Here is a 25,162-nt window from a genome sequence, read left to right on the forward strand (position 1 = left end):
TCTCCTCTGCTATAATATGAAACTTTTCAGGTTTGGGAATAATTTTATTCCTATTTTGATACCAGGTAGTACAATCCACCTCTTAGGGAAAAATGAAATAACCAGTTGGCGTCACTGAATCCATCTCCCCAGTTAAGTGAACTTCCTCCATCACATTTTGGCCTCTATTTAATCCACTTGGTCAGGATAGAAGCTAACAGGGTCCTAGAGAACTCAATGCTGATTTGCATTTTGCTACCACCTTCCAGCTCTCTCTGTAACCGCAGACAGAGTCCTCACAAGCATGAGAGTCTGTTGTTTCACAGCATCCGGCTCCTGTTCGGGTGGGAAAATGTAGGAGCTGGACTGTCAACAATTAGCCATGCTAGGCTGAGACTGGGAAACGGTCCTGTTTCTTCAGAGGCCAGACAAGCTAGAATGGGTCCTGCTGTTCCTTCCTCCGAGCTTCCTTGACCGTGAGTGCTTGGTCGTGTCCGACTCTGTGTGACCCCATGGACTGTAGCCCGCCAGGCTCCTCTGTCCACAGAATTTTTCAAGCAAGAATACTAGAGTGGGTTGCCATTTCCTCCTCCAGGATATATTCCCGACCCGTGCATCAAACATGTGTCTCTCGCGGCTCCTGCACTGGCAGGCAGATTCTTGACCACTGGGCCAGCTGGGAAATGCCTGAGCTTCCTCAGACGTGGCCCGTTCACCAGCTTCTATTCACTTTGACTGACAGCTAGCCTGGTGAGGGCTTTCAGCCCCTCAACCAACCAACCAAGCAACCATCCAACCACCTGACCCCAATCAAAGATCCAACCAGTCACCTCCCACGCTCACCATATATGGCGGATCCACCATGAGTCTAATCATGCACTGTGCCCCCCAGGGACTACCAGTCTGGTAGAGATGATACACAGTTATAGGACCCGAGGAAGGAAAGTTCTTCAAAGTCCATCAGTCCGGCCTAGGCTGATACTTGAACCTCTCTACAAGAATCCAGGCACATCTTTGCCTAATTTCTGCTCTAATGGTATAAAGACCAAAAAAGGCTATGGAAAAGCTCTAGACCATTATAGAAAAGACATCATGATGTGATGCATGATTAAGTAACACATGAATTATGTGGTCACAAGTTATGCTATGATTACAAACAGGGCAAGGGTTTCTGGCCAGGTTGGTCAGGGCAGACTTCCCTGGGAAGCGCAGAATTTGAGTTGGGGTGTTACCATGGCTTCTGTTCTCATCTTCTCCCACATCTTGTCAATTTCAATACTTCTGTTGCCTAAGAACTTACCAAGCCTCCCTGCTGCTCTCTGCATCAAGTTCCAAGTAAGGCTTTGTGAGGATGGATAATTTTCAAACATTTTTAGTAGAAGTTTTTTTTTTTTTAATTAATGAAATCTTGAACAGAACTGTGATACAGAAAGCAATGAAAAACAATGATATTTTTCTTCAAGTAGTTTTAGTCTTGTATGGTTGCTGGGAAATATTCATTTCTAGCAGCCTGGATGCATTCATTTCTAGCAGCCTCCAGGCATTTCTGTAAATGCCTGGAGTTTGAGGAAGCTTGGTTTACAATCACCTAATTATCGGGACTTCCCTGGTGATCCAGTGGTTAAGAGTCTGCTGTGCAATGCAGGGGACAGGGGTTCAATCCCTGGATACTAGGGTACTAGGACCAAAGTGCTGCATAGCAAGTAAGCTGGCACACCACAGCCACTGAGCCTGCATGCCCCTGGAGCCTGTGCCACAAACAGACTTCCTGTGCCGCAATGAAGGAAAAGTCCTGTGTGCCCCAACTACCCAATGCTGCCAAAATGCAGAAACAAACACACACATAGATATTAAAGAAAACACTGGGTTAGATAACTTAAGCCCTTTTTACTTCTGAGCTCTAATAGTTACAACCCTCTTCCTGGATCCCAAGGCCTATCATGTAGCCCACTCTATTCCTGTGTGTGTGCTCAGTTACTCAGTGCTCAGTTGTATCCAACTCTTTGTGACCCCATGGACTGTAGGCCGCCAGGCTCCTCTGCGCATGGGATTTCCCAGTCGAGAATACTGGAGTGGGTTGCCATGTCCATCTCCAGGGGATCTTCCCGACCCAAGGATTGAACCTTGAGTCTCCTGCGTTTCCTGCATTGGCAGGAGGATTCTTTGCCACTGCACCACCTGGGAATCCCCTATACCTACTTAACTTTATTTTGAACCGATAAACATCCATCTCTGTGGGACCAGTCCTCCAGAGTCTTTGCTGTGTCCTTGCCTTCCTCGTGATGTATCATGCATGTGGAATGTACTCCCTCTCCTGTGGCTTACTCACATTTGGCCCTGCCTCTGTTTACTTTGCATCTCTCCCCAGTCATCCCTGATTGCTCCTTTCTCTGAATTTCTATCGAACTGAAGGCCAATACTGAACAGTCGAGTACTTAATTCTTCTCTAATTACCTCCTGTTCAAAATGTTGTCTCGTTGGAAGACCTGTAAGAATCACGAGGACACAGTGCATGTCTTGTATTTCTTTAGAACTTCATTACAGGGCTTAGTCAGGTTCTGGGCATGCAGTCATTATTCAAACGCTCTGGAAAAGCATGATTAGCTCCGTTATTTGTTTGTGCTGCTCTCAGCTTTCTCAGAGCTTCTCACCTCAGTGCTGCAGATAAAGCTCAGTTCCCAGGAGTAAGCGATCTGTACCTCCTGTTCTTATCTTTTTGCCAAAAATACATTCCCTCATGGGTCGAGTTGGAAAAGTCAAATTCTGAAAAAAGTAGACAAATTTATTGGGAGGGTGATGTGATTTTCTGTATTCCACAGGAAGTTTTTCATAAGAAACCCCCTGAACAAGAGAGTCATAACTGTTGTTACTGATTTATCTATGCATTAATACTTATTTTGGGCTGTACTGGGTCTTTGCTACTGCGCTCAGGCTTTCTCTAGTTGTGGCGAGGGGGACTATTCTGGCTGAGGTGTAGCTTCTCTTGCTATGGAGCATATGCTCTGGGCTGCTCGAACTTCAGTGGTTGTGGCCTGAGGGTTCCAGAGCTCAGGCTCAGTAGTTGGAGTCCACGGGCTCAGCTGCTTCACTGCGAACGGGATCTTCCCATACCAGGGATCAAAACCAGGCCCTCTGCGTTGGCAGACAGGTCCTCAACCACTGGACCACCAGGGAGGCCCTTGGAGTCTGTATGATTGATACCTCTCCGGGTGGATCGAATGCCAGGCCAGGTTTGGGAACCACAGGTCAGTATTCACATGCCTTCGTGTGTTTGACGCACTGCTTTGTTCCAGCGTGGGTGGAGGGTGGGCATGGGGGTGGAGGGTGTCATGGGAGCGAAGTCCATGATTTGTAACTCAGAAGAAGCAGCTGTAATCTCACGCGGGTCCAACAGACAGGCTTGGTGTAGTTCTTGAAATATCCTGAACAGCTGGAGATGAGAAGTCTTCAGCCTCCAGGATCCTTTGGCCTCTGAGTTGCCACTGGGCTTTAGAGTTGCAGAAGGACCAGCACACGTGGGTGTTCACGGAGTCACAGATGCTGAGGCCACAGGCTCGACACAGATCTGGGAGGGTTAAAGCATGGCACACGTGCTGCCAGCCTCACTGCCCTGCTCAGGGCAGACACTGCTGATCAGCCACAGCCCGTTTCCAGTGGTGCCTAGACAGGCCTTAGAGTCCCAGCAATCAGTGCGAGCACGAGGAACAAAAGCTTTTACTCTCCTTGCCGTTCCTACCAGCAATATCCTAGTGTGCTCCTGGGCTTCCCTGGTGGCTCAGCTGGTAAAGAATCCGCCTGCAGTGCGGGAGACTGTATAATCCATGGGGTCGCAAGGAGTCGGACACGGCTGAGCGACTTTCACAGTGTACTCCCAAATTTTGTTGAGCAGATTAACTTGCAGTTATTCACAGGGCACAGTTTCAAAATCAGTAGTAAGGCACACTCTCTGCTCTCTCTACTCTCTTTTCCTAGGTGAACCCCATCATGCCCTTGACCTTACACATGTACACTCGTGTGTGTGTGTGTGTTAGTTGCTCCGTCGTGTCTGACTCTTGGCGATCCCATGGACTGCAGCCCACCAGGATCCTCTGTCCATAGGATTCTCCAGGCAAGAATACTGGAATGGGTAGCCATTCACTTCTCCAGGGGATCTTCCCGACCCAGGGATCAAACCCCAGACCTCCTGCATTGCAGGCTGATCCTTTACTGTCTGAGCCACCAGGGAAGCCCTTGCCCTTATATACCATCTATGAACTGGTAATTCCCAAATTTATATTCCCACCCTAGAATTCTTCTTAAAGAGACTCAGAGGCTGAGAAAGCTTAGAGGTAAGGTCTGAACTCCAGGAGGCAGATAAGAATATCTCTGCATTCATAGATCCTTGAGAGCAGACTGTTTATTTCTCTGAGGATTGCTGACTACACTTGACACAGTGTCTTACATACAGCAGGTACTCAATAACTGACTACCAACTGTGTATGAGGCACCTCCCTGTTTCTATGTGGAAGGATGTTGTTCTTTTTCTCTGCCCTTCTTGCATTTCTGGGGCACAGCCTCTGGTAATGCTGGCTGCCCGATTCCTTGTCCCTCTGGCTGGATGGGGTGGTTGTCTGTTACCTTGATGGCTCCCAATGAACCATGCCTCCTGATGTTCAGACCCTTGTGTTACCCTTCCCCCTTGGAATCGGGTGTGGACCTGTGATTTACTTTAACCAGTAGAATGTGATGGAAGTCACTCTATGCTAGTCCCACCATGGCATGAACCTCAGGTCTCTGGTGTAGAATAGTGTGTGTGTGTGTGCGTGTGAGTGAGAGAGAGAGAGAGAAAACCAGAGAGAAAGATGGAGAGACTCAAAAAGACATTTTCTTGGAGCTAAGACGCAGATGACTTTCTTGTTTTTAAAGTCACGTTTTAAAAAATCTAATATCTCCCTTCTTTGTTATGACTCTTATCAAGAGTTTAGAAATCTCTATATTTAGAGTTTGGGGAGCTAGAGAATGGGGGTGACTTCCTCTCACGGCCTGCATAAAGGCTGAAGCTGCTGCTTCAGACATCAAACGCCTGTCCAGCCCAGGCCAAACATCAGACAGAACTGGCGCTCCGGGGGCAAACTTAGAATAGACTCTGCTGTAAGTAAGAGAAATGAAAAACACAAGTGGAAACCATCAGGAAAAGCCCATGACTCAGGTGCATCACTCTGGGGTCCAGCGCAGGGCAGGGACAGCGTGGGGAGCATGAAGGACTGGTCTTCGCCATGGGAACACCAGGCTATGCGTCAGCTCTGAGCTGGACACGCACAGTGGCTCACTGCTGCGGTTCGCAGGTTACATGGAGATTCCTTCTGCCCACGTGGGTCTCCCCCAGTGGCCACCCACTAGGGCAGCAGTTGAGCCACAGTAACTTTTTTTGTTCTGCCGAAAACTCTTAAGATGAGCGGGTAGAAGCAAGCTGGTGGAGCTTTTACTTGCAGGACTTTTGAAAAGAGATGAGGATGTTGAAGGCAGGAATCAATGTTTCCCAAGGCTCTTTCTTAAAATACACAGTGTCTGGCCTCAGGGGGGCTGACTCATTGGCTGCCCAGGCTGGGCACCCCATCATGGGGCTACTATAATCCCAGGAGACCAGCTCACTCCCCACCTACAGCATCCACAGCAACATCTGCTTCAGCTTATTAGAAAGTTAAAATAAGCAAGTGTCAACCGCTCATCTTTTCCACTTAAGGACACATTCCTCTTGGCTGACGCACATCCCTGCCCAGGGGTTTACCCCTGGACTGTGGGAGTGTGTCTGTGAGACTGTAAACTGATTTTAATGATAATTTAAGGAGCCTCTTACATCCTAGTTTATTTAACCTTCTCACACGAATAGCAGGGCTTCTCTGTGGGGAATCACGGAATGACTACTGACTTCACTAGATAAGGAGGGAGCCCTGGAAACAGGAAGCCAAAGAAACGTGCTCTCAAAGCCAAACGCATTCCCGTGTGTCATCCACGAGTAACTGCAGAAAGCAGTCTGGCCTTGGAGTCAGCAGACTCAGGGTCAGCTCGCTGTCCTGCCAGATGCTGTGTGACCTGGGACAGGTTCCTTGACTTCTCGAAGCCCTCAGATCTCTCGTCTGCTACCCTGCCAGCCACACGGGGATCTTCAGAGGTCTGAATGGGCACCAGGTGGGGAGGCTTCTTAGAGGACAACTGATGCCTCACTTCCTTCTATGACAGCACCACCCAGACGCCACGGAGCCCCAGCTTGAAATAGTTCTCACAGAGCGTCTAATGCACTGCGGGTTAGCTCAGATCTATTCTGAGCTGAAAACTTCCTCCTTTAACATTCTGTCAACTGGTTCTTCTCCCGGTGAAACAAGAGAAGAAATATACAGAAACAAGCCCAGTCCCTCCTCTGTAGGAACACCTTGCAGGTTTCTGAAGGGAGTTCCATACCCCTGTGACCCAGCAGTCCTTTCCCCTGCTCCCCACCAGGCCAAGCCTTTGCTCCTGTTGTGGTTATGGGAGAACAATAACCGTGATACCTGCTGTGGTCATTGTTTTCCAAAGGCATGTTAGGCCATTTACGATAATTTGTGACCTTCAAAGTATCTTGTCTGGAACCATATGTGGTATTCAGGATGATCTAAATGGGGGAGAATTAGGTGAGACATTCACCTCTTCTGTTCTAGATGATTCGCGTCTGCCCATGTGAAGTGCAACTCGCTCAGTCGTGTCGGACTCTTTGCGACCCCATGGACTAGAGAGTCCATGGAGTTCTCCAGGCCAGAATACTGGAGTGGGTAGCCGTTCCCTTCTCCAGGGAATCTTCCCAACCCAAGGATTGAACCCAGGTTCCTGTGTTGCAGGAACCAGCTGAGCCACCAGGGAAGCCCTCTGGCCATGTAGCTGACCCCTGAATGGGCTGTTTCAGTGGCCCCATCTCAACAGCAATACTTCCTTCACAATCCCAGCTTCGAACCCTTGACTTTCTGATTATCTCTTCCCTTTCCTGCTTATTCCATCCGGTACCCAATTCAGTAATTCTCAGGCCTCACCAGGACCTACTGTCCATGGACCATACCACTCTCTCAGCCCTCCTCTCCACCAGACCCTCATCTGTCCCTTCTTCCCTGGCCTAGACCTCATGACGCATCATTGCAATCATCCCCTTAAGGACACTGTCCAGCCCTTCCCTTCTCTTTCTCTCGCTTGCCTGGCAAAATCTCAACCCTGATTGAATCCTTCTCTCTGTGTCTTCCTGCCCTGTATTCAGACAGTGGAAACCCACTAGAGAAAATCACGGGTAAGTTAAACTCATGACCTAAGTTAAATTCATGGCCAGTAACCTGAAGGGGGTCCATGAAGCCACCCAGCAACCGTTCTCTAGCTCCGAGTTGGGACATTCCAGGTCCTGCCTCCTATGCCTCAAACCTGCACCCCCTCAGTCCCCATCCTCACTTTCAGCCGATGACCCTGTCATCCAGGAGAGCTCCCACGGACTCCCCCACAACATCTACCCACCTGTCAGCATCTGTGCCCAGCGCACGGCCTTCCCTCTGTGTGGATGGGCTCTGTTCTCCCATCTTGGACGAAGTGCCCAGGTGGACACTGGACTCTCATCCCCTGGCTTACTTGGCCCATCCACCCCAGTACTCCACACTCTGCTATCAATCCCCACCTCATATAATTCACTATTATTTTCCCTCATCTTCAAAAATGAAACCAGGGACTGCCCTGGTGGTCCGATGGTTAAGAATCCACCTGCTAATGCAGGGCATGGGGGTTCAGTCCCTGGCCCAGGAGGATCCCACATGCCGCAGAGCAACCAAGTCAGTGCATCACAGCTGCTGAAGCCCAGGTGTCTAGAGTCGGTTCTCGGCATCACGAGAAGCCACCGCAGTCAGAAGTTTGTGCATCGCAACGGAGAGTGGTCCTTGTTCGCCGCAATTAGAGAAAGCCCCCGCCCAGCGACTAAGACTCAGCACAGCCCCAAATAAAATAAGCAAATAATTAAAAAAATAAAGACAAAAACCACAGCAACAATAAAACGCTTTCTTCTTATCTCTGGATAAGGAATCCAGGTAATCAGGCTTTAAAGTTTGGTAACCTGCCCTGGTGACTCAGAGGTTAAAGCGTCTGCCTGCAATGCGGGAGACCTGGGTTCAATCCCTGGGTCGGGAAGTTCCCCTGGAGGAGGAAATGGCAACCCACTCCAGTATTCTTGCCTGGAGAATCGCATGGACAGAGGAGCCTGGTGGGCTACAGTCCATGGGGTCGCAAAGAGTTGGACACGACTGAGCGACCTTACTTACTTACTTACTTACTTAACCTGCCCAAGGTCACAGACCTGGAAGTGGTGGGGTAGGTGTGTCCACCCCCAAAGCCCACCCAGACGAGATGTCCTGGGCTGCAGAGGCCAGCCCAGCTTTCTCTCCAGCCAATCACTGAACTCAGACAACGAAGTCCCTTGTCAAGGATGTTCAGACCAGCTCTGCCCTCCCCAGGCACTCTTGGAGTGGCAAGCAAGGCTGGAAGTTTTCAGTGAGAAGGGATCTCTAGATCTGCAGGGACCAGCTGAGCTGCTGAGACTGTCTTGACTGACAGGCCTGTCAGACTCGGCATGGGAGGACAGGGGCTGTTTCCAGAACAGCCAGTGTGCCATCCCAGCAGCATGCCAGTCCCTGTAGGGGGAGCGGGTGGCAATGATGGCAGACAGATGGGGCAGGCTGGGGTGGGACGCAGGAGCTGCCAGCGTGGTACACCCTTGCACAGAGATGACACCTCGTAAATCTCGCAGGCCCGCCCGTGTGGCCTTCAGCGGTGGCTCATTAACACTGCCTGGTCCTTGGAGCCGGAAAATGACAGCTAACAAGGCCAGCTGCCTTGCAGGCCATTCCATCAGAAGGACACTCTTCCGTCCCCCAACACTAAGAACATCTCTATTTCTGCCAGGAACCCAGAGCAGCTGGCCAGGGGGGGTTTTCCTCCCGGGACATCAGATACTTAACTTCCCCCTGATCACAGGGCCTTCAGCTGTCACCCCTTCTCTCCCTTCTCGGCTCCCCAAGATTATCTGAGAGCACGAGCCCGTTTGCCTTTGAGATTTCCAAGGGCATGGGGTCAAGTTGGAATTTTTGGACCACCTGGAAAAGCACGCGTCTCTGCCAAACCCTGTGTTGACTTAGTCATCCTATCTCTTAACGGTCCTCTTCCAGAAGGGGTGGGCTGGCCCACTTACTTGTCCGTCACAGCCTGCATGAACTCGTCCAGAAGGTCATCATACTCCTGCCCGCGGACGCGCCGGTGCTTCAGGCCGATGTACAGGGGGTCCCTGAGCAGCTCCTGCAACAGACAGCATCCGTCTCGTGAAGGGTCCCGGGTTGGCAGGAAGGTGGCGGTGAGGAGGGCTGGGGGGCGCCTGTCCCTCACTCCCGCTCCCCAGGTGCTGCCTGGAAGGGTCTGGAGGCGAAGCCACTGATGCAGCATGGACCTCTTGGCAGGGGGTCTGGAGTTTAGGAACCAAGGATGCTTGAACTAGCAAGACTCTCTGATAGTCTTCCAACCTCTGGCTGCGGCTCTGGGTTCATCCCAGGGCTTCTCAGCAGTAATTCCATGGACACTTTGGCCTGGACAGGTCTTTGATGTGAAGGCGAACCTGCATGTTGTAGAATACTTAGCACAGCAGTGTCTCCAGGTTCTTCCCACTTGAAGTGAGGAGCACCCCCCCATCCCCGCCAGGTTGTGACAATAAAAAAATATCTATAGACACCACCAAATGTCTCCCCAAGGAAATTTCCTAAAGGAAATCAGTCCTGAATATTCGTTGGAAGGACTGATATTGAAGCTGAAACTCCAATACTTCTGCCACCTGATGCAAAGAGCTGACTCATTTGAAAAGACCCTGATGCTGGGAAAGATTGAAGGTGGGAGGAGAAGGGGACGACAGAGGATGAGATGGTTGGATGGCATCACTGACTCAATGGACATGAGTTTGAGTGAACTCCAGGGAGTTGGTGATGGACAGGGAGGCCTAGTGTGCTGCAGTACATGGGGTCGCAAAGAGTCAGACATGACTGAAGTGACTGAACTGAACTGAGCTGAAATGTCTCCCTAGGGGTCAAATATTGACCCCGTTAAGAAGTGCCACAGGCAACATCTGGATTGAGGTACTGGGTCTCAACCAAAGTCACTGATCTGGACTCAAATTAGGAAGCCTTCCCTTCCTCCCTCCTGTCCTTCCCGTGAACGCTTACTGAATACCCATGATGTGCTTGGCACTGTGCCAGGCCCTGGGGACACAAGGAGAGACTGATACAGCCAGCATTTTCCATCCAGGAAAGAAGCCTGCCGTAAGCAGCCCCGTGTCAGGTGCCCCATCTTCTGTGTCTGCGCTGGCTGACGGCCCCTCCCGCCTCTCCTGTACCCCCTCACACACACGCCTACACAGAAGCTGCGGGTTCATCCATGCATGACACATTTCCTGACCCTTTACTGACCCTCTAATGGCCTGCTGCCCTTGGGTCTCTCAGAGGCTTTGTGGGTAAGAGATGGTCTCTGCCTTCAAGGTGCTCAGTCCACTGCAGGTTGGCTGATGAGTCAGTAAACTTGACTACAGATAGAGAGACATTCCTTCAGCACAAAGTGTGGTCCATGGTAGCAGAGAAGGAGTGGAGTAGTTCCCACCAGGGACAAGTGGGGATGATGACATGGGATAAATGGTCAGGCATTAAAAGATGAGCAGAGAAGGGGAAAGGACTTGGGGGAGGGGTGGTTAGGGAGTCTGGGATGGACATGTGCACACTGCTGAATTTAGAATGGATAACCAACAAAGACCTACTGTAGAGCATATGGGACTCTGCCCAATGCCAAGTGGCAGCCTGGATGGGAGGGGAGTTTAGAGGACAATGGATATATGTATACGCATGGCTGAGTCTCTTTACTGTTCACCTGAAACTATCACAACATTGTTAATCAGCTACACCCCAATACAAAATAAAAAGTTTAAAAAAAATGACAGATTTTGCCAGGCAGGCTGGGCCCTCCAGGCTGAGGAGTAAACACAAAGAAAGACTGGGAGCTGGAAGTAAAAGCAGGAAAAAGCACCTGGTGAAGAAATAGGACGAAATTTTATGTGTTAAGGTTTTTGGAAATTATGTTTTTGTGTCCTCCTTCCCCAAATATGTTTCACAGGTGGCGCTAGTGGTAAAGAACCTGCCTGCCAATGCAGGAGACATAAGAGACAAAGGTTTGATCCCTGGGTCAGGAAGATACCCTGGAGGAGGGCATGGCAATTCATTCCAGTATTCTTTCCTGGAGAATCCCCATGGACAGAGGAGCCTGGAATTTGGGTCACAAAGAGTCAGGTATAACTGAAGTGACTTAGCACACACATCCCTAAATATGAGCTCCTTGGGGCCAAGGTTTTGTGTTATCTTCAAATCTCCATCTGGACTGCTCCTGCAGGATTCAGAGGCAAGCATGTCATGAGTCCTGCCCTCAAGGGGCTCGGTGTCAAGTCTCAGCTCCAGCACAGACTAGCTATGTGACCTCAGGTAAATCATGTGACCTCTTGGAGCCTTCTTTTCATCTGTTCAGTTCAGTTCAGTTGCTCAGTCATGTCTGACTCTTTGTGACCCCATGGACTGCAGCATGCCAGGACTCCCTGTCCATCACCAACTCCTGGAGCTTGCTCAAACTCATGTCCATTGAGTCAGTGATGCCATCGAACCATCTCATCCTCTGTCATCTCCTTCTTCTCCTGCCCTCAGTCTTTCCCAGCATAAGGGTCTTTTTCAGTGAGTCAGTTCTTTGCATTAGGTGGCCGAAGTATTGGAGTTTCAGCTTCAGCATCAGTCCTTCCAAGGAATATTCAGGCCTGATTTCCTTTAGGATGGACTGGTTTGATCTCCTTGCAGTCCAAGGGACTCTCAAGCATTTTCTCCAACACCACAGTTCAAAAGCATCAATTCTTCAGCACTCAGCTTTCTTTATGGTCCAGCTCTCACATCCATACATGACTAGTGGAAAAACCACAGCTCTGACTAGATGGATCTTTGTCGACAAAGTAAAGTTAGATGGGAATAAGATACCATCTGCCCAGCTTGATGGTTATGAGGAAATGAAATAATACTGATACATGTGAAAAAGCTTTGTGAATCATAACATATGCTGTAAAGTAATGGCAGCAGCTTTAACTTTCAGTGTTTCCTATGTGCCGGGTACTTCAGGAGGGCCAGACACAGCGAGTTTAAGAGACTCGACCAGCCCTTGGGCTAGTGAGTGGAGGAATCTGGATTCAAACTCATGGCTGCAAGCTCCAGAGCCCATGATCCTAACCTCTGGGCCAAGCTGCTTAAGTGGTTTTTCGGCACATCAACCAGAATTGACATCCTTTTTAAGACACCAGTCTAGGTCCATATTGTCTTGATGGCGCTGTAGGAGGTGGTGGGGGAAAAGTGTAGGGGACAGAAAAGATCAGGAAATATCTACCTTCCCAACCCCTTACCCCCCAGTCCTCAGGCCACATATCTGAGGTGGATTTAACACTTTCTCCAAGGAACCACATGGCTACATCTGAGAGACGTGGGACCTAAACTTCATTTCTCACTCTCCGCACTCCTGGGTTATGCATCCTTGAGACTGTTTAGGACTCTGCTCTAGCTATTGTGTGTGTGTGTGTGTGTGCGTGCACGTGTGGGCAAATGATGCGAATGGGACATATAGCCTTTCACCGGCCACTTTCACAAAATGACCATCTGAAAGCCACTGAGAGACAGCAAACGTCCAGCCAAGGGGACCAAAGAAGTCAATGATGATGTAACAACAAGATGGACAAGTAGGCAGCCGCAGAAATTGGACGAAGCCTATGCAGCCACCTGAACAGAGGTGTATGAGATGATTTAAAATGGAAAAAGCGGGAAACAAAATTGCACAGATATCCTGGTTTCATCTGTCAGAGACACATCAACACAGAAAAGGCACACACAGAATGATAAAAATGGTGTAACTCTTGGCATTTGCAGAAAACACTCACTTTTTCAGTTCTTACAGAGATGAAAGGGTCCACGGTAAGTTATAATTTGTCATGTTTCCAAGAGGCAGATTGATTCAGTGGTACATTAGGCAGCCAAGAATGGCTTTCCTGGTGCTGCATATGTGGTTTCTGGGGGCAAGTCCAATTCTCCAGTGGTATTGAAGAATTTTAGAATTTTCCAAAAGCTTCTCAGTATATCTGCATTTAAGATGAAGGGTTAACCCTAATGAAGTAGTACTAATGAGTTATAAAAGTGACTAGGAAGCTTTGAAAAAAGTCTTGATATTTTATAGTACTTATTTTATTTATAATAAAACATTTTATATCTGAAATATTTCAAAACTAAGTGCACCAAAAAATTGGGGGAAAGTTTCTATGTGGAGATGACATGAAAATATAGCTTCTCATACTTGTACAGAACTTTTGAGTAATTCGCTTGTTCTGAATCAAAAGTAGCTTGATTCAGGACTTCCTCGGTGGTCCCGTGGTTAAGATTCCGAGCTCCCAGTGTAGGGGGCCCGGGGTCAGTTCCTGGTCAGGGAACTAGATCCCGCATGCCACAGCTAAAGATTCCGCGTGCTGCACAACGGCAGCAAGTAAGACCTGTCACAGCCAATAAATAAATACGTATTAAAAAGAAACCATGTGTGGAATATGATGCAAACATTTTTCTAAAATGTAGTTCAAGCTTTCTGTCTTGCATGCTCTCACGCCCATTTTACAGATGAGGAAGGTAGAGTTCAAGGGTTTAAATAAATTACCCAAGCTCACACAGCCAGAGAGTAGCAAAGCTTAAACTGAGCCTTGCTTTGACTGGATCTCCTGACGGTGCCCTTTCCACCCCACCATTTGGGGACCAGGGGACGTGGGTGTGGCTCCTGACCCCCACCCTGGTCTTCCTGAGAGTCCAGGAGTGGCTGGAAGCTCCAGCTGGTGCTGCCGACCCGGCTGGGGAGCAGCGACAGCCGGGGTGGGGTCTGGGGAAACGCCGTGTCCACACCTCCAGTCAGCTGGTGGTCCTTCGGCAGGAACGAAGACAGCTTCTCATGAACAGCAGAGGGTGGAGCTTCCACACTGTGTCACATGGAACAATTCCACCCTGTGTCCCACTGAGTGACATAAAGTGGGCTCTGGGATCGGACGCCCCTGGGTTCGCATTCACGCTCTGTCACCCAACGAGCTTGAGACTCTGGGTACTTGCCCCTGCTTCATTTTACCTCTCTGTCCAGTGGCGATAATAATGATCTCTCTATATATTTTATTGAAATATAGTTGACTTACAATGATGTCTACTGCACAACCTAAGTTCTTTGAGGAAAGGGTCCTACTGACGTGCATCTCCCCAGTGATGTTTACAGTGCTGTGCGTGGCAGGCCATTTAAAAGCATTTACCATGTGAGTTGCAATTATGACTGGGCTAAGGAGATGCTGAATTAAAAACTACGCAGGTCTTAGAAATCACTTGGTTTGGCTTCCTCCAAAGGAATTTTTGAGGCCCAGAAAGGTTAAGTGAACTGCCTATGTTCACAAAATGAATCTGGTGGAAGCAACAGGGTGGCGATGACTAGAGCATGCGGTCTTCCCAGGAGGGACCAGTGCCCCAGCTCCAAGCCTGCTGTGTTCTCTCTGCTAGGTTGTTGCCAAGTTCCCGCTGGCACTAAGTCATTCTACAACTGTAACTTCAGGTTGAGGCTCTACTCAAAGCAGAGTAGATGAACCAGATGAACCAGAACTTTCTTCGCTGCCATGGGAGTTGAGTGTGGCCTCCATGGGTGTCTGCCTGGCTCTGACTTTTTTTTTTTTAAGGGGAAAAAAAGTATTTTATTGAATCACAAAACTGAAGAGTGTAGAGGTAGACTGACTTCAGATATAACTGAAGCCAGGTACCAAAATAACTATCGTAATGCTCATTCTTGGTATTTAATCTCTCTCTCCAAACCCTAATTTCATAGCTCTTCCTTCTTTGTGTTGCATTCAGTTTTTTTTTATTGTGATAAAAGTCACATAATATAAAACATATTATTTTAACCATGTTTAGCTGTACCGTTCAGTGGCACTAAGCACCACTTAATGTACCACAATTGTACATTACTGTAGAATTCTCACCATAATCCATCTCCCAAATTTTTCAGCTTCCTGAGCTGAAACTCTGTCCCCATTAAACACTAACTCCCCATTCTCCCTTCTCACCACCCTTGCCCCCGACCAGTGGCACCTATCAAATGTACTTTCTGACTCAATGAATTTGACAATTTTGGGTACCTCGTATAAGTGGACTCAAACAGTATTTGCCTGTGCCAAATGTATGTTGGAACGCAGGCTTCTTCGTGGCTTAGCCGTAAAGAATCTGCCTTCTATGCAAGAGCTGCAGGAGACTCGTGTTCGATCACTGGATTGGGAAGATCCCCTGTAAGAGCGCATGCCCACTCCAGTATTCTTGCCTGGAGAATCCCAGGGACAGAGGAGCCTGGTAGGCTACAGTTCATGGGTTGCAAAGAGTCAGACACGACTGAAGCGACTTAGCACACACATGTTGGAATGCATTATTAAGGTTAACTTAATATATGCTGGCTCTGACTTTTCAAGGTGAAAAATCTTGGAGACTAAATGTCATGGAAAACACAATGGCTTGCTCCTCTTCACCTGCTGTGTCATCGAGTGCTGGGTTTAAATTGGAAGATGAACCTCTTGGTCTGGAATACTTATCTTGCACAGCAACAGGCACACAAAGGTGTTATTCAGAGAACATCTGGGGTTCTGAGGAGGTCATGGGGTTGGGTCCACGGTGTGGACACAGGGCTCTTTCAAGCTCCAAGTGGCAGCTATGCCCACCATGTACTTCTCTGGAAGCTTGGTCAACCCAAGGGTCAGTGACAACGATCCTAGGACGGGCCTAGGTCACAGGTGCACAGATAGCCAGCGCCTGACGGCACTGTGGGTGAACCAAATTATTATCTGCAGTGAGGACAGTCTTATCAGGGAGAAGGAATCCTTCACCCTTCGGCTCTGGGGGCGATCCCATGCTGCCTCGGCAACCAGTAGCCCCCAAGGCACCGACAACCAGGCTCTGCCCGTGATCCGTCTCCTCCACCTGCCTCTTCAGTCATTCCAATGAGACTCTCTCAGCGTCTCCTTGAGAGGAGACCCCATCAAAGCTCAAGATCTGGGCAGGAGAAAACGTGAGGGCTGAGAAGCCAAGCCCAGATCTGCCCCACAGAATCCTTGGCACAGAGTGGGACAAGTGCTGGGTTTGCACTTAAATCTGGGGGAAGTCATTTCTGCCCTGGGGCCCCTTTTCCTGTGTGAAACGAGGGAGGGTGAGCCAGAAGCATTGACATCTAATATCTTGTGTGTGTGTGTGTGTGTGTGTGTGTGTGTGTGTTAGTCGCTCAGTTGTGTCTGATTCTTTGTGACCCCATGGACTGTAGCCCGTCAGGCTCCTCTGTCCATGGAATTCTCCAGGCCAGAATACTGGAGTGGATTGCCATTCCCTTTTCCAGGGGATCTTCCTGATCCAGGGATCAAACCCAGGTCTCCCACATTGCAGGTGGATTCTTTACCTTCTGAGCCACCAGGGAAGCCTAGGGGTGGGGGGTGGGCCAGAGCAGGCGCTCTGCCGAATGGGGCAGGGCTCCCTCTCCCTGGCGTTTGGAACATCATGGGATGCCCCTCCCTCATGCGCTCATGCCTCATATATTTACTTTTCCGAACCTCCTTGGTGTCAGCAGGTAAAAGTGACTCAGAGTTTCAGGGCTGTAGACACAGATGTTTTCCTTCAACAGGAAACCTGGAGGGGTGTTTTCTTTGACTCTGGTTAAAGCTCCTTTTGCCTCAGGAGTTTTTTTTTTAAATAGAGACACACACAGTTAGTCTAGTTGTTCTGACACAAGCCTTCACTGCAGCATCCTCCCTGAACTGGCACAGAGATGGTAGCTCAAGCAGACGCTCCCTCTCCCGTGGCTTGCTCCGGGCAAGAGATGTGCCCCCTGATTTCGAGGGGAAAAATCTTGCAGACTGATTATTTTCAAAAAGCCCTCTAGGGTGGGACACCACGTAGTGAATGCATTTGGAAAGAGAGAGATGACTGTCTTCCGTTTCCCCAAGGTGGGCCTCTTTGTAACTTCCTTAAAGATAGTCTGGAGGGAGTTCACCTCTGCTTGCAGGGGGAGGACTGTGAAAATGGCATTGCTAAGCCTTAGTTTGATCCTGACTGTTCTGTGGAACCCAGAGTGTGGGAAACACCTCCTTTCCCACTCTTCATCACCCAGTCTATAACACAGATGCTTGACATTTTGGAGCAGTGTGCCATGGTAGACAAGGCAACTCTGGCAGCCAGAGAGAATCTGGGCTCAAATCTCTGCTCCGACACTTAGAGCTGTGGAGCCTGAGGAAAATAGCTCGTTTCAGTCTCAGTGTCCTCATCTGTAAAATGTGGAGATTGATATCTCATATATAGCCGGCATGAGAATGAAATGAGATCAAATCATACAAGGTCTTGGCGCACTGTGGCTGATGGCTGAGGCCTCCCTGGACTGGGTGAGAACCGCTTTCTCTCTCACAAATGGTGTTGCCTGGTCAGGGTGTGCTCTGTCCTCCAGCTGGGGAACCCTCTGGTCCTTTCTAACAGGAGGGAGTAGGCCCAGGGGAAGCTCTCTGCCTTCCACACCCAGGAGTTAGAGGTGATGCGGGGGCCAAAAGCCACGGGTTGGGGGGGAAGCAGACACTTTGAGTAGCTGTACCCCTTGAGCCATTAAAATGATCCATTAGGTTGCTGAGACCAGTCCACCCACGCCTGGCTCTCATTTATCTCCTGCAGCCTCGCAGAGTGCCTGACACCTACTAAACACTTCATAAACTTAAAAAAAAAAATAAGTAAAGAGAAAGTGCTGACAACATAATTCTCATTGAAGAAATCAGAACAAAATTAGGGGCACGGTGTGATGACAACTTGGCAACAAGGACATCCACGAACACGCGCAGGGACACGTGGGATGGGGGCACAGATGTGGCACAGCGGGAGACAGGCCGTTTCCTTCTTCCTTTAGAATTCTGAATAACACATTAAAGTTACTTTAGGAACACAAATTCTCAAAGTCAAGAAGTACCTTCTCATAAAGCGACTGGAACCTGTGAGGGGAGGAGGACACAGGTGGTTAGGCCCCCTCCTGCTGAGGGAGGAGGTAGACGGGCCCCTGGGCTGGACACCTGGGGTCTGTCAAGTGGAGGGAAACTGAAGCTTTGTTCTCACCCAGACACTCCAGGGACAAAGCGAGCGGCAGGAGCTGAGCTCTGCTGAAGTGAAGAGGGAAGGTGACCACTCGGGTGACCACTCCTGAGGTCAGGAAAACTTCCCTGTCTGCACGTGCACAGGAAGGCTCCTCGGGGGTCACAAAGGGAGGGGGTGCCAGCCCATAATAAGTGTGGACATACCCCAACAGGCCTCTGTGGTGGGGTCCATCTTAACAAAAAGTTGTACTCATATCTTGGAAGAGTCCTAGGACAAGTCCCATGTGAAAAAAGAAACAAAATAATTAGCCAAATGTAAACAAAGGCCTTCAGAGAAGGCAATGGCACCCCACTCCAGTACTCGTGCCTGGAAAATCCCATGGACGGAGGAGCCTGGTGGGCTGCAGTCCATGGGGTCGCTGAGGGTCAGGCACGACTGAGCGACTTCACTTTCACTTTTCACTTTCATGCACTGGAGAAGGAAATGGCAACCCACTCCAGTATTCTTGCCTGGAGAATCCCAGGGACGGGGGAGCCTGGTGAGCTGCCGTCTATGGGGTCGAACAGAGTCGGACACGACTGATGCGACTTAGCAGCAGCAGCGGCAAACAAAGGCCTTAAAGGACTGTCCTATGTGAGTGATTTAAGTCACCTCTCTACTGCATGCCTCCTTCAGGACTCCCACACTCCTCTCCAGGTGTATCTCTGCCTATCTTCTGACTTACTGTACTCCTCCTCACTAGAGAGGGCTTCCCCAGTGACTCAGTGGAAAAGAATCCACCTGCAATGCAGGAGCCGCAAGAGACTAGGGGTCAGTCCCTGGGTGGGGAAGATCCCCTGGAGGAGGGCACGGCGACCTATTCCAGTATTCTTGCCTGGAGAATCCCATGGACAGAGGAGCCTGGCAGGCACCTCATTAGAGAGGATGCCTATTCCCTTTGTCTCCAGGTGTGTATTTCTGCCTTGCTTCTATCTTAAATATTAATAAACAAACTGTTTCTCCGTGTGTTCTCCCACATGTTGTGCTCTGCCTCTAATAAGAAACTTTCTACCTGTTATGACAGTTTTTGCCTCCTTGAAACATTCTTGCTTTCAGATGAGGGAAAGAACCAGGGAACTTTGCTTCTAGCCTCTAGCCCCTGGTGGTCTGGTGGTTAGGACTCCTGGTTTTCATCCAGATTACCTAGGGTCAGTTCCTGGGTAGGGAACTAAGATCTCTCTTCAGGACCATTCACTGCTCTGCCTCCAAGATCTCTGCCGTTTCTAGCAGATCTTAGGGAAATTAATCTCTCTGGGCCTCAGTTTCCTCAGCTGTAAAAAGAGGGTAATAACTCATGCTCCACCCATAGGGTTACTGCAGGGTGGTCTATGAAAGGGCCATGGTTACTCCTACTTTTCACCACCTTTTCTGATGGGTTTGTTACAAGTAGTTCAGTTGTTCAGTCATGTCCATCTGTTTGCCACTCCATGGGCTGCAGCCTTCCAGGCTCCTCTGTCCATGGAGTTCTCCAGGCAAGAATACTGGAGTGGGTTGCCATGCCCTCCTCAGGGGATCTTCCCGGCCCAGAGATTGAATCCAGGTCTCCCGCATTGCAGGTGGATTCTTTACCATCTGAGCCACGGGCAAAGACCCTGGTAGTTACAAGTTGAGGCCCACTCTAAACTTTAGCACATCATTGCTGGGTGCTGGACCTTTAACGATAAAGGATGTCAGACACCTGCTAAAGGCAGCCAACACCCTTCCAAGGGATGCAATGGCCTCAGAATCAACCTCAAGCCATTCCATTTCTTGTCTAGAAACAGCTTTAGGGGAGAGAGAGAGAGGGTGGGAAACGATTAAATCCAGTTGGAACACAGCAGGAGGTGATGGGTGGGAATAATAACACAAAGTTTGCTCTCCTCATCCACATTTACAGGGCTTCCGCACATGTTCTTTGTGGTTGAGGGACAATTTCAGCAAAATTCAGGCATCTGGTTGGGTGGGGGAAACCACAGCATGGGGCAGACCTTAAAGACTGGTCTTGATGAGCAATGATAAAGCGTGTCCCACTACCCAGCCTCCCTGCTCCTAGGCTGGTGGGGAGGCATATGGAGAAGTGCTTTGGATGTGGGAGCGCACTCGGTAACCTTCTGGCCCAGGCTCCAGTTTCACTGGCAGGGCTGGAGTCTAGAGGGATACAGGGACTCCCCTGGCTGTCAGGGCTGGGGATCAGGGCCCGTGTTCCCAGGCCAGCACTTTGGCTGCCGGCTTGTCCTCCGCCAGCCCCTCCTACCCCAACAGGTTCCCAGTCTGAAGCCAGGTCTCTCTGTGTCTCCCTCACTTGACTGCATCTGGGGATGAAACCTGAATAAGCATCTCACTAGGGGCTACAGTGCATATTCTCGTTTAGAAATGAGGGTGTTGTGCGGTGTCCAGAGTGGAAGGAGACCTTGGAAAGAGCTATGAAAAGTTTTCCTGAGAAAGATCACACAGGATACCAACAGTATAAGCTTTTCTGACAATATGAATAAAGAATGTAAGTAATGACCATTCTCTTTGCCTCAATATTTCTGCTTGTAGGAGTATATCCTTGGGAAATCAACAGGGAGAGGAAGACTGACCTGCAAAAATGGGTATGAGAGCACAATTATATTTTCAAGAAGACAGAAACAACCTGAGTGTCCAAGAGTGGAGAGTTTCTTACATGAACTGTGATACACCAGGCAGCTATGTAAATGACATTGTGGAAGAATGGCTAGTGACCTGGGAGAAAACTCCTGACACACATTACCTTTAAAAAAGCGGGAAACAAAATTGTATATGCAATATAAACTTAATTTTGTTTCTTTTCTCTAGAAAATCAGATTTCTGAGTCTCAATAGCAAACCATCAGCTAAATGAGATTTCATGTAAATCATCACATATTTAATTTTGCTTTTATAAAAGCTACATTTGGTGGGGGTAAGGCTGGAAAGAAATATTCCAAATTGCAAACAGTGATTATGACTGGTTGTGTGACTAATATTTTATTTTTAATACTTCTCTGGATGTTTCTCAGATGGACATGCATGGATTTTAAATCCAGAGATAGATGTCATTAAGAAGGAGTTCTTTCATGTTCTCTGAAACAAAGATACAGAGCTGTGAATCGCAGACAGCATGAGGAATGTGACCCAGGTGGGTGGTACCCAGAGCAGACAAACTCCTGGCTGGGGTTTGAGCTCCTTAAACTATAAATCTCCCAGAAGCCTGCAGGGGCTCCCAGCCACAGTTTGGGTCAGTTTCTCCCCATGGGTTTACAGGACACTCATGTGCCTGATCCTGGCATTTCAGCATGTGGTCCCAGTGCTTCGAGTTTTAATCCTTTTATAGAAGTAGTAGTTGTTGTTTATTCACTAAGTCATGTCCGACTCTTCGTGACCCCAGGGACTGTAGCCTGCCAGGCTCCTCTGTCCATGGGATTTCCCAGCCAAGAATACTGGAGTGGGTTACTATTTCCTTCTCCAGGGGATCTTCCCTACCTGGGGACCCAACCTGTGTCTCCCGCATTGGCAGGCGGATTCTTTACCACTGAGCCAGCAGGAAAGTTCTTTACAGAGGTAGTTCACCTCTAAAATGCTGAAAACACTGACCAGAAGCCACTCCCACCTCAGTGGCTTTCTTCATTAATGGATCAGAAAGAGAGAGAGGCCACCAGGGTAATGGAAACTGCCTGGGGTCACAGAACAAGAGAGCACAGAAAGCCTGTGCAGGGGCACCTTGGCAGGAGGGAGGGGAGCAAGAAGACCCAGAAGAGGCTGGGGGAGGACAGCGGGGCTGGGAGGGCGGAGTGGGTGACCAGGATGGAGAGAGGTCTTTGAGTCACCACCGTGTAGGCGAAGTGTCCTAGCAAAGAGGACCCCAGAGAGAAACAGCCCCCTTGTAGAGAAAAGCCAATTCTGTGTCCGTGTTGTAACTGTTTCTTTGACTTGCTTTCCTTTGCTTTTGTTATTATTTTTAAAATATGTAAAAAATAGAATGGCCTGATTCAGAGACTCCTGCCCCTCTGCCTGACTGTTAAACTAAAATGCCTTTGTTCAGGACCCTGTCCACCTGTGGAGAGCTGGAAGGAAGAAATGAACACACCCCCTGCCTGAGGCCTGCCATTCTAGGAAATACTTGCAAGATTAATGGCCTTTTTACTTTGCTTCCTCACTTCCCCCATCTCTGAGCTATAAAAGAACCTGGCATCCAGCCCCTGTAAGATGGTTATTTTGAGACATTAGTCTCTCATCTTCTCAGATGGCTCTCCAAATAAATAAAGCAGCTTCCTTGCCTCAGTACCCATCTCCTGGGTTTACTGACCTGTTGTGCAGAACAGCCCGATGCTGCGTAGACAGATCACTGCACAAAGGTGCTCCCCCCCCGAGCCCAGCTGCCACCCTCCGGCTCCCGGCCAGGGCAGCACATTACCTCGTTGTTGGTGCCCACGTCCAGCAGCACAGGGAGGCACTGCCGCGGGTTGACGCCTCCGCACGCCGTGTACAGGGCCAGCTTGCCCACGGGGATGCCCATGCCGTAGCAGCCCAGGTCTCCCAGGCCCAGAATGCGTTCCCCGTCAGTCACCACCACCGCCTGGAAGGAAAGGCAGGACATCTGTACAAAGTGCCTGTTTGTGCAGCGTGTTGGGCCTGACGATGATGCTTACTGTGGGAATGGCAGGGATGTGTGTGCTCAGACGCTCAGTCGTGTCCGACTCTTTGCGACCCATGGACTGTAACCCTCCAGGCTCCTCTGCCCATGGGGCAGGGATAGAGTAGGATAATCAAATAGTTAGCTTAGAAACCCCATTAGGGAGGGAACTTTAGGGGGCTTTGAGAAACCACAATAAGACTAATGATCACTCAAGAAAATAATGAGAAAATTCTGAAGCGCTGTGGGCTTGCTTCACTCACAGAGCAAACGAAGTCCCTTAGCATCAGAGCCAGATTGGCTTGCTTAACAATAAAATCAAGACAACTTGCTTAGCAAGTTAAACTATGCAACACAAGCACGAGACAGGCCCCCAAACAAAACAATGGAGGCATGAGACCTACATCCTGCCCAGTGAGCTCAGTTAATTAGTAACCCCCAAAACATGCTCTTTGGCCCCTAAGACATGTTCTTTGCACAATGACCCCCAAACAATAAAACAGTAGTAGTGAATAAGGCCTACAACTTGCCCAGTGGTGTCTTCAGGTTAATGACCCTCAAAACATGCTGTGTGCACACAAAAAACAATCATTTATGGAAAGGTGACTTTTCAAAATGAAAGACCCTTATTGTCCTGAGACCTGAAAATATTTTTCCCAAGTGCTATGACAGTCCTGGCTGGACCATAGAGGGACGAGAAAACTTCCCTGCCCTAGCTGGGGGAGGAACTGATGAGGGAAACATGACATCTACTCAAGAAAGACAAAGAAGATCTTCTCCCTCTCCCCTCTCTTCCTGTGATTAGGAAAATGCAACCCACTGAGTACTCAGGGCAGTGAGAGCTGGCCGGGAACCTTGCAAGTGAACCAACTCTAATAAACTTTGTGTGCAAAGTTGTTTCAATCATGTCCAACTCTGCGACCCCATGTAGCCTGCCAGGCTCCTCTGTCCATGGGATTTTTCAAGCAAGAATACTGGAGTGGGTTGCCCTTTCCTTCTTCAGCGGATCTTCCCCACCCAGGGGTTGAACTCACATCTCCTGCACTGCAAGCAGGTTCTTTACTGCTGAGCCATCCCTGAGTCAGGGCACTTTGCAAAAGACACCATGCTAAAACCTGGGGGAAGGAGCTTCAGTTTGCTTATCTCTAAGATCAAGAATGTGTGGACCCAGCCCTTGAAAGGAATAATGGGCAGAAGAGAGATGGAATGTGTATATTTATACTGACTCTGGGGTAAAGTATGAGAACCGTGTCATAGCTCAAGAGCAGCAGAGACAGAGAGAAGGGAGAGGCACTTCCTGCAGGGCAACCCTTCTTGGATGAGGGGGAAACACATGCCAGACCTTGGAAAGGTGGAGATTACCCATTTGATGCAAAGGAAATTAAGGTTCAGGGTGGAAGTGGTGGGGGTATAGGGTGTGTGTGGGGGGAGAGGGGGGTTTGGGTCCCAGGAAAGGAAGCAATGGAAAATCAGGCTGGAGTCAGACTGAGGGGGACCCTGAATGTCAGGCCAAGGGGAACCCCTCAGGGTGACAGTGAATTTGTTTATAGGTCACCCCAAGCTGCTCCCCAGCACTGGTTCCCTACATCTTCAAATGAGTGGAGTTTATGGGGCCACCCAGCCCTCCCCTGGAACCAGCTTTGGGTCAGGACGTAGGACCAGCTCTGAGATGTGGATGTCCTGGGCACCATAGGGGTCACTTTACTCCATGTGGCACAGCGCTGGGCCCTGTGGATAAAGAGATGAAGACTCCGTCCTGCCAGGAAGGGTTTAAGATCCAGCACCCACAAGCTCTGCAGAATCTTCTCTCTCTTTCTCCAGGAGTGAGAGCACACAGGGCCTTTTAATAGACACTGGTGCATAGATTTTTAAAATACCCCTTCACCTCTGGAAAGGGGGCCCTCGAGAGGGCAGCCGACGCGGGACTATCATGCTGTCTCCTTGAGATTGGTCTCTTCCCCTAGGGCGAGGGCCCCTCCCCCAACCCTGTCTCACGTCTCACCCGATTCTCCCCACACCCGGCAGGGAGGCAGGTCAGTGATGGTTATCCCTGATGCACAGCTGAGCAAACTAAGCTCCTGGACCTTCACGTTCTGTACGTATTTGCTCAGTATCAGCCCCACGCCAGGCACTGCACTGGAAGTTTCCACGGCAGTTATCTTAGAAACGCTGGGTGACTTACCAAGGGCACTTTGCTTGTGAATGTGGCAAGCGGGGGTTCTAGTTAGGCTTCAGGTTCCTGGTCTGGGCTCCCTCCACTCCCCGCGTCCCAATCCCCCCACCATTCA

General features: G+C 49.4%; 1 protein-coding gene and 1 non-coding gene across 8 annotated transcripts in view; both read right to left on the minus strand.

Moving 5' to 3' along the window:
- Positions 1-25,162, minus strand: part of ME3 (malic enzyme 3) — a 220,785-nt gene that overhangs the window by 41,366 nt on the left and 154,257 nt on the right. For all 7 annotated transcript variants that reach the window (XR_015157908.1, XM_086384724.1, XM_086384725.1 and 4 more), the window contains 2 exons: positions 22,656-22,817; positions 9,203-9,306 (listed from right to left, as the gene is read on the minus strand). Coding sequence is in view for 6 of the 7 variants with exons in the window: in XM_086384724.1 (XP_086240850.1) it covers positions 9,203-9,306; positions 22,656-22,817 (266 nt within the window). In the remaining variant the exon portion in view is untranslated. The remainder of the gene's footprint in view (positions 1-9,202; positions 9,307-22,655; positions 22,818-25,162) is intronic.
- On the minus strand, positions 21,059-21,128 carry LOC147342552 (small nucleolar RNA SNORD30). The gene has a single exon (XR_015158198.1). It is a non-coding gene; the product is annotated as a small nucleolar RNA SNORD30 (small nucleolar RNA).

The sequence above is a fragment of the Bos grunniens genome, chromosome 29 (genome assembly GCF_055505025.1).
Source record: "Bos grunniens cultivar Pamir isolate PY7600 chromosome 29, Bosgru_T2T1.0, whole genome shotgun sequence".
NCBI lineage: Eukaryota > Metazoa > Chordata > Mammalia > Artiodactyla > Bovidae > Bos > Bos grunniens.